Genomic DNA, 14,315 nt, shown 5'->3' with positions numbered 1-14,315 from the left:
ATCCTATCGATGTTATGGTCAGATTGTGATATATTAAGTGCCAGAAAATGTATGTAGAATTTGACATAGTTTCACTAAATGGTGATCATGAGTCCTGCCCACAGCATGAAATACACTTTTAACACAAAAGCAAGCACACACATGTAGGGTTAGGGTTACACACAATTTCTTTATTTTGTTTTTTTATGGGACACTCTAGGCCAGAGGGCAATGATTGATTTTGTTAGTGTCATCTGACCTCTGGCCATAAAACTTGGACACTCAAGTGAAGAGATGGGCTGAGCTGTCAACTGATCTGGTGTTAAGTTGGATTTGCTGGCAGGGTAAGAAGAAGGAAAGACCTGAATGACCCAAACCTATTGTAAGGGTGTGTTGAGAACAGGTGATGGAACTCTCCGACAGGAAGGTCTTCAACTACCACCTCCAAGAGAACTTTGACCTGATTCTGAGGGAGGCCGGGGACATTAAGTCCAAGTGGACCATGTTTTCCACCTCCATTGGTGGCACAGTTTGGAGCTGTCAGGTCTCCAGTATAGGTCACGGTGGCACTCCCCGAACCCGGTGGTAGACACTGGAAGTCAGGGATGCTGTCAAGCTGAAGAAGAGGTCTAATCGAGCTGAGTTGGCTTGGGGGACTTCTGAGGCTGACAGGTACCGGCCAGCTGAACATGTGGCAGAGCGAGCAGTCATGGTAGCCAAACTTCGGGCCTGGGAAAAGTTAGGGGAGGCTGTGGAGGGACACAGGAGGGATGAGCAGTAGCCCACCAACACTTTACAATAGAAGTGGGGAGCCGTTGACCTCATCTGGGGACATCGTCAGGACATCGTGGATGGTATACTTCGAGGAACTCTTTGATCCTGCTGATGCTCCTTTCACAGAGGAACCAGATGATGAGAGGCTGATTCGTTAATCACTCAAGCTGAAGTCGCTGAGGTATTGGCGAGGCACTGGGGGTGGATTAGATCCATGAGTACCTGAACTCTCTGGATGTTGCGGGGTTGTCTTGGCTGACATGCCTCTGCATTATCTCATGGCATTTGGGGACCGTGTCTCTGATTTGACAGGCCGGAGTGGTGATCCTCGGGGTGTTTTCCCTGGTATCCTGTGTGAGGTGCCTCAGGAGTGTGGGGTCGGAGGCCCTCTGCTAAAGGCTAAAGTCCACATTGCCGGCCCAAAGTAAGAGCTGTTCCCAGTGCATATGCAATCTGGCAGGCAGGGCTGGCCTTTGTCACCAGTTCTGTATTTTACTGGACATCATTTCTAGAAGCACCCAGGCGCTTGAGGTATTCCGGTTTGGGAATCATGGATTTCACTGCTTTTTGCATATGATGTTGTCTTGCTGACTCCTTCAGGCTGGGACCTTCAGCATGCACTGGGGCAGGTTACAGTGTGAAGCAGCTGCAATGAGAATCGCCACATCCAACTCCCAGGCCATGGTTCTCAGCCAGAACAAGGTGGCTTGCTCCCTCCAGATCAGGGGAGAGGCCCTGCCTCAGGATCAGAGCAGCAACTGCTGTGATGCCATCATTGAATCAGTCTGTCATGCTAAAGAAGGAGCTGAGCCCAAAGGTGAAGCTCTCCATTTACCAGTCAAGTATACATTCCCACCTTCACCTCTGGTCATGAACTTTGAATCACAAACCTTGAGTCATGACCAGATGCCGGATACAGGTGGCCAAAATAAGTGTGCCCCACCCGCAGAGGCACCCCTAGAGACACAATGAGAAGCTCTGGCACCCTGGAGGAGCTCACGATAGAGCCGCTGCTAAACCTGGAGGTGGCCTGGAGACATACTGCTGTCCCTCCGACCCAGTACTGGATAAGCAGGAGAAGATGGATGGATGGATCATTATTACCTTTGCTCTTTTATTAAATTTCAGTTTTGGGGAAGGTTTTTCTTTTTCTTTGTCTGCTTTCTAGCCTTTTGGGGGCCATGGGGAGGTAGCAAATATGGGTGTAGTCTGGGGCCGCCCTGGAAAAATCACGAGCTCATCACAGGGCCCTATGAGAGCATTTGTGGGATAGGCACATTGCTCAAGGGTACCTCAGCAGTGCTTTCAAGGTGTTCTGACACCAAAGTTTTTTTTACGTGGAAATTCAAAGAACTTGTGAAGCCTGTGTTCTGTCGAAATTTGCTACCTGTGCTTTAACTGATATATTTGTCCTGCTGCTTTGTCAAATTGTGCTACATCTATTCATGCTGTTACCCTATAAAAAAGAACCTTGCGTGGTTTCCTTCTATTTTTTTAATCAATATTTAGGTGCAGCATATTCTGATAGTCTAACAGCATCCCATCAAATAATGCTTCCAGTACACAATCCATCCATATTGTATAAAATCAATATTTACCAAACTGCCCCCTTTAGATTATTGCCAGCATGTATGATGTCTTTTAACCAATATGCTAGAGGGAGCATATTACCACTGGAAATGCTCGGAGCACAAATATACAGCTGCATCCTTAGTTATTGCGCATGCGCAGAACCACAAAATAGCAAATTTCGATAGGTAGCGTAATTCGACAGCACACCGGAACCACAACTTGGGAAAGATTTGCCCGTTGCTCGATTAGTCAGTTAATATTAAAAACATAACTATTTCTTATTTTATACCAACATATGGAGGCAGAATCATTTCTTTTCTAACCTGCAGTGGAAGTCGAGGCGTGCGACTCCCTGCTTTGTTGAGCAGATTTATAAAACACTCGGAGGACAAACAATCGTTTCGATGACCCATCCACTGCGTTTTGAGATCTACGCGTTCGTCGGCCACGCGCAGTTGCGGTCTGTCGGCTACTTCCTGAATCACGATTAGCTGTTGTTGTGTTTGATTGTAGCATGTAGATGTGAGCGGAGCGCTCAACGCTGGTTGCTGGAGGTGACTTTCCCCGAGTAGCTCTCAACAACACCGGCTTTTAGTCGGAGTTTCTCCCGAAAGCATGGATTACTGGGTGAGTGTCGCTTCACTTCGGCGTCCTTCTAGAAATTAGTGCACATGTTCAGGACAGTGTTGCTACAAGATGACCGAAGATGATAAAGGGCTTGTTTATCATGCTAGATAACATATTGTGAATGATCATACTTTTGTTGCTCTGTGCACCAAGTCCACAGCCAACGTGGATGACAATGACTGCCGTTATCTTAGCTTTATCTTACAGATTGCAAAATGAGCTATCAACCTATATTTGTACCCCCCGACTTTTAACACGAAATCATAGTCTGCGTCTGTAACATAATATTTCTCAATACAACAGTTCTCTTTAATCGCAAGCCTGGTTATATACATTTCAGTTCCTTTCTATTGTTACTTGTAGAGCCATCTGTGTATAATTAGAGATCCTGTCCAGGATAAAACCGCAGGAAGTTCAAACAAAGCGTTTGGGACCAACAGCGACTCGGGGATTTCTTTATGGGACAGAATTGTGTGACTGCAGATGTGTGAAACTTCCACCGGTTGTCAGAGCAACAACTGACAGCAGTGAAGTGAAAGAAAGAAGAATTTCAAGCAAATGAATTTGTCATTGTGTGGACATGTTGGCCAGAGGCTCCATAAAGCATTAGAGACAAGACAGTTCAGGTGTAATGACTCCTTTATTACCAGCCTTGGTGATGTCTGCTTCCCTTGATTTATCCAGGAGCTGCTTTGTGCCTCAGGCCCAGTACATTTCCACCAAAACATGAGAACACGACCTCCCTTCTGAGACAACAAAAGCTCTGACTAACAGAAAAGCCTGACGTTGTGCGAACCAGGGAGCAAAGGAATGGGCGTCCCTTGATCAGCAGCAAGTTAGACAATGCTGCTTCTGAGGGTCTTTGTGTGAACTCTGTATTAAGTTTTCCTGAGGCAAATATAGCTCGGACTGGTTTGGCACAGGAGGCAGGCATGTAGCGTGAAAACATGTCGAATAACAGCGAGATCTCTGTACAAACTTTAGATTAGACGGGTTAATCTCTCCCAGCAGGTGCACGAGTACCGCAAAAATTCAAATAAAACATGCTGCTGTCTTATTTTCACTTGCAACACGTGTAGCCTGTGTTGCCAGTCTTGCTTAACCTGTATGTGTGCATGTGGCCTGAACATGCAGGTATGACGGCTGCTTTCTGCGGCAATTGACCTAGAATATGTTTGAATTTTAGGCTGACTTGGCCCTTTCTAGCTGACAAAGAAAATAGAACCCTATTGTGCTCCAGACAAGGCATTCTGGAATTACTTAAGAGATTGTTTTCGGAAACGTAAGCTATTCTCCTTGTAATTGGAGGAGGATAAGCAAGCTATCAGATTGCCTCATATGTCTTTTGTGTTGTAAAAGCACAGCTGAAGACAGATAATGGCGAGATATCATTGCAGCACTTGTGAAACTGCACATTCAAAGCCATTTTAGTTCCAGCGTGCTCTTACCAGTTTATAAATTCAGATTCAAAACTATATCTTTTTATTGTAACCTAGAAAAATGGGAAGTCGCCTTTATAGGTCTCTGTGGTCATCCGTCTTTTCTTTTTGAGAGTGATTGCAAAAGGCCCTGCTTGCTTTGCTAGTTGCGATTTGGGAGCTGGGAGGAGTCTTCTGATACTTGTCACACGGTTTCTCCCACACCTGGAAAACAAAGTGACTTGTCATTCGAATAACTGCGGGCGTTATTGGTGTGTTTCAAACTCTGACAATGTCTGCTGATGTGAGTACTTCAAATTGTGGTTTTTTTTGAGAATTCTTAATTCAAATTTTATGAAGTTTTTGCTGTCTGTTGCAGAAGAACCCTGTTTCTCCAACATATTATTTTAGCACATAGATTTATTTGAATCATCTTGTTGTTTAGTTTAGGTTAATAGCATTACAACTCAAAGTCTAACTACCTGAAAGTGTTCTGTGAGCTCCAGACTTATTAAAAATATGTGTCTGTGTGTGCAGAGTGCCTTGCAGGTGTATAAGGAGATGGTCCTCCTGTACTTGGAGGAGGGCAGGCGTCAGGTCAACGCGCACTGCGCAGACCTGGAGCCGCTGCAGATCATCGGAGCGACCGTCATCATCACTCTGGTTTCTGTCTGGATTAAAAGATTCCTCTTCCAGCAAGAAAGTGAGCATTCACATCCATCTGAATCACAGGAGGGACACTAACACACAAGACTGGCCTTTAAAAAGATCTAAAGGGTTGTGTAATGTTCTCATCGTGGCTCATTTCCAAATCATTTCCTTTTGATGTTTAGTGTGTTTAAATGTGCGCAAGCTTTGACCGCAGCAGCTGCTTCTCTGTTGGCCAATAGGTCTCACGTCCCGAATCAAGAAGCAGGTCTTTCGGATCATCAGAAAAATACCCTTCATCGGGGGGGCAGTAAGTACCAGTGGTGACTGTGTTCCTCCTTTTTCCAGCTGATGTGCACTGACTTTCTTGTCTGACTCTTATGAGTCACTCTCGGATGACTGAACACAAGCACGAATGGGGGCGGGAGCCAGACCTTTGGCACACTTAACATCATACACTGTTGATACCAGTGGGTTACTTTTGGTCACAACAGCTTGCTCTAAGGATTTATGAAGAATCTTCGTAAAGTCCTGACAGAACAAAGTCACTGTTGTGCTTTGAAAGAGTTTAAGGCTTTAGCAGCCTCTTATGGTAGACCATGTTGGATCTGATAGCTTTGACTCAGTTACATAAAGAATATGAATAACAACACAGCGGCAGCAGCCCCCCAAAAAAGAAATTGGCCCTCAAATCCCATCAGAGCATGCCTATAAATTCTTGCTTCCCTTGTTAACATCTCACTGTTACATCTCTCTATGGGATGTTTTGAAATTCCTCCACTTTATAGAGAAAGTGGAGGAACGCAGTGTTTTGACCTCTCATCTGTTGCATTCATTGTCGGTTCATTTGTCACAATCCACATCAGTATTTATTTTGAGCATGTTTCCTACGGTTTGATATTCAGTCTTTCCCGTCGTTAAAGTATTTCAGTTTTGATGAAAAAGCAGCCCATTTCCAATAGTTGAAGGTTGCTGGATTCTGTTTGAAAATGAGAACTTTAGTAAAAACCTGTCGGTGTCAAGTCATCATTTTCTGTAGAATTGAGGATTTTTGTCTTTTCACATTTAAAAAAGTGTTGGGGTTGGTGTGGCTGCTAAGATCTGCTCAATTCAAGAGTTCTTTAGAGTATTAAAGACTGCTTTTCCTCTCTTTTTTTTTTTTAAGATTCAGAGTCAGCTCAACAAGGCTTTGGAAGACATGTCTGCCAGTCTGTGCACTCTAAAGGAAGGGATGAGTTACACCAAACAGTTACCCTCCAAAGGGCTCTCTCAGAGCCAAGTCCTGGACAAAATCAGAGAGTATGAGACTCTGAGTAAGTCCTGGAATTCTCCTCTTCATCATATGTAACAGTAAAGAACATTTAGAATACTTTATTTGTCATTATTCCGTTGATTGTGCTACAAAATTTCGAGGCCGGCCTCAGGATCAAGCTATCGATTAACCCGATGTGTTTGCTCTTGATGGTGCTGATTTGTGCCGTTTTTTCGGGATACGCGGTGTGTCCATGTCCCTAATGTCACCCTGTGTTGCTGCAGACGAGGTGCAGTGGGAGAAGGGATGCGTCTCAGGTGCCGTGTACTGGGGAGATAAAGCCCTGACAGATCTGTTGGTGAAGGTTGGTATCATTTCAGCACATTCCAACATCAACGGATGGAACATTTTTGTACTCATTTTTGTCAGCACATCCCTAAAAAGTGTAGATCTAGTCGTTGTTATTGCTCTTAGGATTACACTGATATTTGCCTCAGGTTTATGGGGATTTTGCCTGGAGCAATCCACTTCACCCGGACATTTTCCCTGGTGTGAGAAAGATGGAGGCAGAGGTCGTGAGAATGGCCTGCACGCTCTTTCACGGTGGACCGAACTCCTGTGGAACAGTACGTTCCATAAAACCTTGGCTTAAACGCCGTGGAAGCAAAATCTGAGATCATCACTGATTGACTTACTCCCATCCACGTTCTGACTTTTTGCCAGGTTACTTCAGGGGGAACCGAAAGCATTCTGATGGCCTGCAAAGCTTACAGAGACATTGCGTATGAGCGTGGCATCAAATACCCTGAAATGTAAGAGGAGATTTAATCAACTTGTTTTAGGAGTTTGGGATTGAGATCTGATTAAAAATCTAGGCGTTCTTACCGTTTCATTGTTCAGTGTTTGATATGTATTTTCTCTGCAGCGGTGTCTGTTTTCTGCAGTATTTCTGATCTTGCCTTCGTATCCCTCTTGCAGCCTCGCACCAGTCAGTGTCCACGCGGCCTTTGACAAAGCAGCACATTACTTTGGGATGAAGCTTGTTCACATTCCACTTGACAAGAAAACGATGAAAGTTGACGTGAAGGTAAAAGCGCGGCCCTCCGATGGTGGGATTGAACCGAGTCCCAGACACTTAATATGCTTGTAATAACTGCACTATTTAGGCCATGAAACGAGCCATTGGCAAGAACACTGCCATGCTGGTGTGTTCAGCACCTCAGTTTCCACACGGAGTCATGGATCCAGTTGAGGAAGTTTCCAAGGTGAGGAAGGAGCTCCTGTGTTATTCTTTTACCCCTCTGATCTGCAAACTCACTTTTATCTCATGTCCTCTCTGTGCCCCAGCTGGCTGTTCGCTACAACATCCCACTGCACGTGGATGCTTGTTTGGGAGGGTTCCTCATCGTTTTCATGGACAAGGCCGGTTACCCCCTGGCTCCCTTTGACTTCAGGTTGAAAGGCGTCACCAGCATTTCTGCAGACACCCACAAGGTAAGGAATGACTGATACAAGTTAAATCTGCCTCAAGGGCATGATTTTGTTGCGTTTCATTGTTTCAACCTTTGTATCTTTTGCTCCTTGTTCTCCAGTATGGGTACGCACCAAAGGGTTCCTCAGTCATCCTCTACAGTGAGAAAAAGTACCGGCACTACCAGTACTTTGTAGCGCCAGACTGGCAGGGAGGAATCTACGCCTCTCCCTCCGTCGCAGGCTCCAGGCCCGGAGGGATCATCGCCGCCTGTTGGGCAACCATGATGCACATGGGAGAGAACGGATACATTGATGCCACCAAGAAGATCATCAGCACAGCACGCAAGATCAAAACAGAGTAAGACGCAGCAAACTCGAGCTGTGCAAAGAGGAAAAGTGCATTAGAGTTACCCCAATCTGCTTTATAATTGTGCAAAATGTTAAGCTGAAGATAGAAATTGGAGTCAGAGACCTTTTAGGGACAAGCCTTTATTCATACAAACAACAAATAGAGCCCAGCCTGACCAACATCAGTCTGTTTTGTAAAAAATCATTTTATACCTCAATGAACTTTGTATATTTTATTGTCAGAATCCGCAAGATTAAAGGCGTGATTGTGCTTGGGGATCCAGAGATTTCGGTGGTGGCTTTGGGCTCAGATGACTTTGATATTTTCCGTCTGTCTAATGCGCTGACGTCAAAGGGCTGGAATCTCAACACGCTACAGTTCCCAGCCAGGTAAGCATTGTCGCTCGTTTGGATATTTGGAACATTGTTATGAGTTTATGGGAGTAAAAAAGTGTCTTTTCCAGCATCCACATCTGTTGCACAGTTCTGCACACGCAGCCCGGTGTTGCTGATCACTTTATCCGTGATGTGAAAGAGCAGGTTGCCATCATCATGAAGAACCCCAAAGAGAGGACCACTGGAATGGTGAGCCAGCTCGTTCCAACACACTCATACTGGATTTACCGGAGCTGCTCCTGTGACTGCTCTACTTGTTTTCTGTAGACTTTGCTGCAGTTCATTCTGGGTAATGGTGGAAGTTTACTGTAGAAAGATCCTCTAAGCATCCTGATGTGTCCAAACCTGCGCTTCAGGTTTTAGTTTGGTTTTTTTTATTGAACACCAGGGAACAATTTGGAAAACAAATTCTGTTGAGGTAGATTTTTATGCTGATTAAAACTAAAACTGGCATGCTGATTCCAAAATTGCAGTCAGTCTTTTTCGAGCACGTCGTTTTTTTCTCTCCAGCTTCCTCTCCAGATAAGCAAAATTCCACTGATTAGCTGTAGTCAGACTTGCCAGCTGGTTACAATTGGACTCATCTAAAGCTACATGGCAACTTGTTTGTGCAGTCACAATTGAGAGAGTGCAGCTCCCAATAGGTCAGTAATGTCAATATCCTATAGTGGATACTTTGAACTACATATAGGTTGACACGATAAAAAAAATCCAAGATCAGTTTTAGATTCCGTACCCAAAAATTAGTTAAAATCAGCTGTCAGACCCAGTTCAACAAAAATTGTGTTCCCCAATGTAATATACCTGATTAGCCTCAGGTGTAAATAAACAGAAAAAACAAAGAACTCCTCGGATCTGTCTAATCTATATGAAATGGTGAGCCTGTGTATTTAATCTATTTGTGGTGCTGTTGTTTCAGGGAGCGATCTACGGCATGGCCCAGGCCATCCCCGACAGATCATTGGTGACGGAGATCTCCCAAGGGTTCTTGGACTGTCTGTACAGCACCGAAGCGGTAAATTCAAACAGCAACCACATGAATGGTAAAGACCACTGAGATGGGAGCAGACCTGCCCCCCCCCTCCCCCTCCCCCTCCAGAGCTCCAAGTTAATTACATAGCAGTTGCCTTATCACTCACGCCAATGTGGAAATCATCGTTATCGAAGCACAAACCGACACAAACGACTGTTTCCAAACACGTTGTGGCATTTTTATTTAATTTTTATAGATCTGAAGTGAATCTGTCCTCTTTTTAATCTCTTAAGTTTCATTTCAACTTCAGCCTCTGTCACATGCCTTTGTGTTTTACACTTGTCCAACATTTCAGGCAGAAGCCTCATTCTTCCTCTCCGCACTGACCACTGAAAGCCTATTAGTAATGCGGTGCTGCCCTCTAGCGGCGCTCCAGGTGTAATGCTCTAGCCTCGTGTTGCGTCGCTGTTGTCGGCAGCATTTATAACTGCACTGCCTTGACATAAACCCATCGGGGTTCGCAAGATATCACTTGAAATTTTAACTGTTTTATTTTGTAGCGCTTGGTGTAATGTACTTTTTGTTTTATCAGAACAGTTTTAACAGCAGTTTAAGGTTGTTGGTTTTTAAAAACAATTTTAACCAAGTTTGAGGCACATTTTCTGTAATTTAAGTTGAAGGGATGAACTGTTGCTTTTTAATCTGCATCCTTAGCCCACCAACCCTGTGCTTGAAGAATGAGTGCAAGTGTTTGCTCATTTGTGCTTAGTAAAATAGTTTTTAAATGAGAGCTATATTTTGAATGTCACCAGAGGCATCAGGGAGGTTTTTATTTTTTCCAGACACTCATTGTCACGTCATCAATAAGCAAAACATAGTTAAAGTTTAGAGAATGCTCATGTCTCCTTTTTTTTTTAAAGAGTAGAACAGACGGGTCTCTTTGGTTCCTGGAGATCATTGCAGATTGATGTTTTAGATGGTTTTAAACTGAGCTCTGTTGCCTGCATGGTTGCATTGTTTAAATCATTTTTGTCTTAATTTCATCTACCTCAGCTTCTAGCTGACATGAATGTCATCCACATAACAATGCAGCCATGTCCATCATGAATAAGTTTTTAGTCTCAGCTGGAATAAAGGGCTAATCCACCCAAAAAAATAATGTCATCAAAGTGACGTGAATTGGAGGTTACTTTCCTCTAAAACACTATCATGCACTACTAAACCTGCAATAATTTATGAAGTTATTGAAACAAGAAATTACATTCTGGTTTTCCCCATTTCATTCAATTCTCAGTGTGAATTTTTATTTGGGAGGGGGGGGGTGAAGCTTTTGTGTTCTCAGTCTGGCTGATGCTGAGGTGAAACGGCTTCACTACGACCTTCACTACTGTCTTCCGTGCTCTCCTGTTTTTGCTTGTTTAAATGCTGTACCTCCAATTATTCCCATGTCTGTGCAATATAGAAGTGTTCCTTCAAAGGAGGCTGAAGAAGCGGAGGGCTCTAAAGAGATGAGCCATCTCTGGAATGATTAAACTCAGCCTCAGTAGTCTAAGTGAAGCATTTGTGTGCCCACTGGGTGTAAATGAATCCCTAACGTGCGTGTGTGTCTGTGTTGTGACCTTTTTGAGCCTCATACATGTGTTTACCGGAATTTTTTGTTTCTTTTATTTGTGGGATTCTTATTTTTAACAGTCATTGTGTGTGCCACCGTGTCTGTATCCTGACAAGAGACCACTTCCTTTTGCTAAAACTCTGATGATTCAACGGCCAAGAAGCCACTTTTAAATAACATCAACGATCTTTTAAACGGATAGAGGAAAGTTTCAACGCACTGTAGAGGACGTGGGAGTGCAGAGGACACGTAAAGCGCCGCGCAGAAACAGCGTTCACCCACATGCCTTCAGGAGTTTAACCACATGACGTCATGGATTTTGTCTTCCTCAGGGAATCGGCGTTCTAACAACAGCATCATCAATGTCCACCGCGTTTTCAGCACACTTATATGTGTATGTGTTGACAGACTGGAAGACAAAAGTACTCTTACATCAGGTTTCAGTATAGCTTGCTGATTGTATCGTATGTAGTCTCAACATTTCAGGGCTTCATTTTTCTAACAACCCACAGCAAACAGTAATCCACTCCGTTGTGCTCCCTCTGACCCCTGCCCACTTCTGCATAGTTTTGTTTGTTTTAATAAAATACATTCAGTCTAAAAATGGATCACTGGACAGTTTTAATTCACCACAGGAACCTTTCGGGTGGTAATATAACATTTACTGTAAGGTTTAACATCGTAAGGCACATTGTGAACGGTGATTGCAATAACAACCTGAAGAGTTTGTAAGGCAGCAAACTGATTTTAACGTGTAAACATCGACTGGTTGTTTATTTTCTCTTTATTAAACTCATGTTTCAGGTTCAAGCATCAGCACATAAACACACCCAACCACATTTTAGACATGAAACTCACATTCTGACTTCTGGAATGACTAAAGCTCAGCATTTAGTGACATTTTAGCATTTGACCTTCACTGTTGATGTGATCTGTAAGACCGTATGTTGCTCACATCAGTGACGCCTGATCCATAAAGGTAGCCATGGTGATATCGCGCTGGGATAACCCCCCACAGTCGTGAGTGCTGAGAGTGATCTGGACCTGGAGAATAAAGGTTAACGTAACATAATCTTTGATGTAGGTGTTAACCTAGAGAATGTGAAGGTCAGAGTTCAACCCCAAATCAGACAATCAGCCTTCACTACTGGTGATGCAAGGATGATATTCACCACCACATAATAAATTACAGCCTTTTAAGAATATAATAACCTAACTGATGATGATAATCTTATAACCAAGTGTTTTTTTCTCAATGATGACAGCATCTCTGCATTTTTATTAAAATTTAAGATGGATGGAGATGCTGTTCTTTGCATTTACCTTTGCATGAGTCAATATCGCTGCTTCGTACCTTATTATAGACATTGAACCACTCAGGGTGATGGTCCATCTTTTCTGCTTGTAGGGCTACTCTGGACATGAAACCAAAGGCCTAAAGGGAATAAAACATCATTCATATCACACGGGGGCCGCCTGAGGCCAACCGGTCCCCTGGTTTGAATGCTGTCATGTTACGGAACCTGGTTGAAGTCTTTAAAGATGAATTCTTTGTAAATGGCATCTCGGCCCACGACCTCCACCCACTGAGCGTTGTGTAGCAGGGGCAGCAGATGGGCCCTCTCCTCCTCTGTCAGACTCTGGATTTTACCGGCCTGATGGGAGAGAGCAGAGCAGCGGGTCTGAGAGTGGGCAGCTCCACCAATACATGCTCCCATTGGTTGCATTGGATCCCATCTGGAAACAATGAGAGGCTGCATACTTGGCTTAAAAACCTGTCAGTTCAAAGGTAGCTGGGGGGGGAAGGGAAAGGGGCGGAGCCTCTACCTTTTTTATTTTCCTTTTTGGTCCTTTGGTTGACACATGACAAAGTCATGTGAATCCAAAGTTAACTCATTCAGCCTCAGGGGGGCCCACTGCAGTCCAAACTAGATTGGCAACTACTCCTAGCAGTCACTGCCGATAATAATATTACACTCTAACAATATTTTGTAACCTCGAAGGTTATGTCCAGTCAAAGCCAGTGACATCCACAGGTATCATAGCAACGCTCTAATCTGCTTTATCAGTGAAGCAACCAGGCAGCACCCAGACCCACAGACACACATAAAATCCCTGCAAAATCATGATCTTAATTATGCATTTAAGCTCTATCTGAACATTTGTAGTAAAACATTAGTGACTGAATGGAACATGCGTGTGTTTAACTGACAAACACACTGCAAGGTTTGTGTACTCACCATGTTTGCAGAGTGTTTTCATGCAGAGAGGTTTTCCAGCTCCCTCCTGTTGCACAGAGGCAGAACCTAATGTGGCAGCAAGCAAGAGCAGCTGGGGCAGAATCATTTGACACAAGAGCGGCAGGTCCCCGCTTAGCTGCCCCTCCAGAAGCCTGAGCAGAAATCCTCACCGATACACAAGGCACCATTTTTATTGCAAAGGGGATTATCTGCCGTTGATACTGGGCACTGGCCACAACAATAATCTTTAAGGTCTTTAATAATTCAGTTTGTATTACACATCCAGCCATGATAAAACCTCAAAAGTCTACATCTGCTATTAATGAAGTCTAAAGAAGACCGCAGACTTTTAGAGAAGCTCTGATCTAAAGCTGAGCAAGGGTCAAAGGTTAATGAGCCGCTCCTGGGACGTTGCCCCAGTGAAGTCATCTGTTACAGTGAATGCTCAGGAAAATGAAGTGGTTAATGAAGTGAGAGTTGGAGGAGGTGAAATCAGATGAGATTTTAACAGTTGGCCGAGTGAGGAAATGAGAAAGGTGCTTTTGTTGACGCTGCTGTAAAAGAAAAGCATGCTGGGATATAGGATCGGGACATTAGATTAGAGTGTGCCAGCAGGTTTGAAGGCATCACCGAGTCCTGTTAAAGGTTTCCAGACCTCAGAGTGCAGGAAAATAGTGTCCTTTTGGTTTAAAATCACTTTGGATGATAACAAAATTCACCCACTGAGCAAGAGCCCTTATTATCTGTAATTTTCCAAGCAAAGATGTGCTGCACCCAAGGTTTTTATGGGAATATGTAATTAAAAAAAAAAATATATATATATATATATATATATATTTATACACGTACATACATGTATGTATTGCAAATACATACCTACATCCTGTTTGAAGGATGTGTGTAAGTGCAATATTGTGGCCTGGAACTACTAACTTCAAAGCATAGTCAAAATAGAAGCTGATAGATAGTAGTAGAACCTGTTATTTGATCACTTCTGACTGTT

At 43.7% G+C, this 14,315-nt stretch overlaps 2 protein-coding genes across 3 annotated transcripts; one reads left to right on the top strand and one right to left on the bottom strand.

Moving 5' to 3' along the window:
* The first annotated feature begins 2,560 nt into the window (after positions 1-2,560).
* sgpl1 (sphingosine-1-phosphate lyase 1) lies at positions 2,561-11,676 on the top strand. 2 transcript variants are annotated; one of them, XM_003963682.3, is made up of 14 exons: positions 2,561-2,952; positions 4,908-5,073; positions 5,261-5,328; positions 6,184-6,331; positions 6,555-6,634; positions 6,768-6,896; positions 6,994-7,082; positions 7,249-7,357; positions 7,437-7,535; positions 7,618-7,764; positions 7,863-8,101; positions 8,335-8,481; positions 8,556-8,676; positions 9,407-11,676. In XM_003963682.3, exons 1-14 carry the CDS (start codon positions 2,941-2,943, stop codon positions 9,542-9,544), a joined length of 1,692 nt encoding a protein of 563 aa, XP_003963731.1. In that variant the 5' UTR covers positions 2,561-2,940; the 3' UTR covers positions 9,545-11,676. The 2 variants fall into 2 exon arrangements, with proteins under 2 accessions (XP_003963731.1, XP_011601233.1); XM_011602931.2 differs by lacking the exon at positions 2,561-2,952 and adding an exon at positions 4,503-4,674.
* Positions 11,677-13,466, bottom strand: pcbd1 (pterin-4 alpha-carbinolamine dehydratase/dimerization cofactor of hepatocyte nuclear factor 1 alpha). Its single transcript, XM_003963683.3, has 4 exons — positions 13,313-13,466; positions 12,596-12,727; positions 12,427-12,507; positions 11,677-12,116 (listed from the first exon to the last, which is right to left on the bottom strand). The coding sequence occupies exons 1-4, from the start codon at positions 13,313-13,315 to the stop codon at positions 12,024-12,026; spliced, it is 309 nt and encodes a 102-aa protein (XP_003963732.1). The 5' UTR covers positions 13,316-13,466; the 3' UTR covers positions 11,677-12,023.
* Positions 13,467-14,315: the final 849 nt, after the last annotated feature.

This window comes from Takifugu rubripes, chromosome 4 (assembly GCF_901000725.2).
Source record: "Takifugu rubripes chromosome 4, fTakRub1.2, whole genome shotgun sequence".
Classification (NCBI taxonomy): Eukaryota; Metazoa; Chordata; class Actinopteri; order Tetraodontiformes; family Tetraodontidae; genus Takifugu; species Takifugu rubripes.
This window is presented reverse-complemented; position numbering and strand designations above follow the sequence as displayed.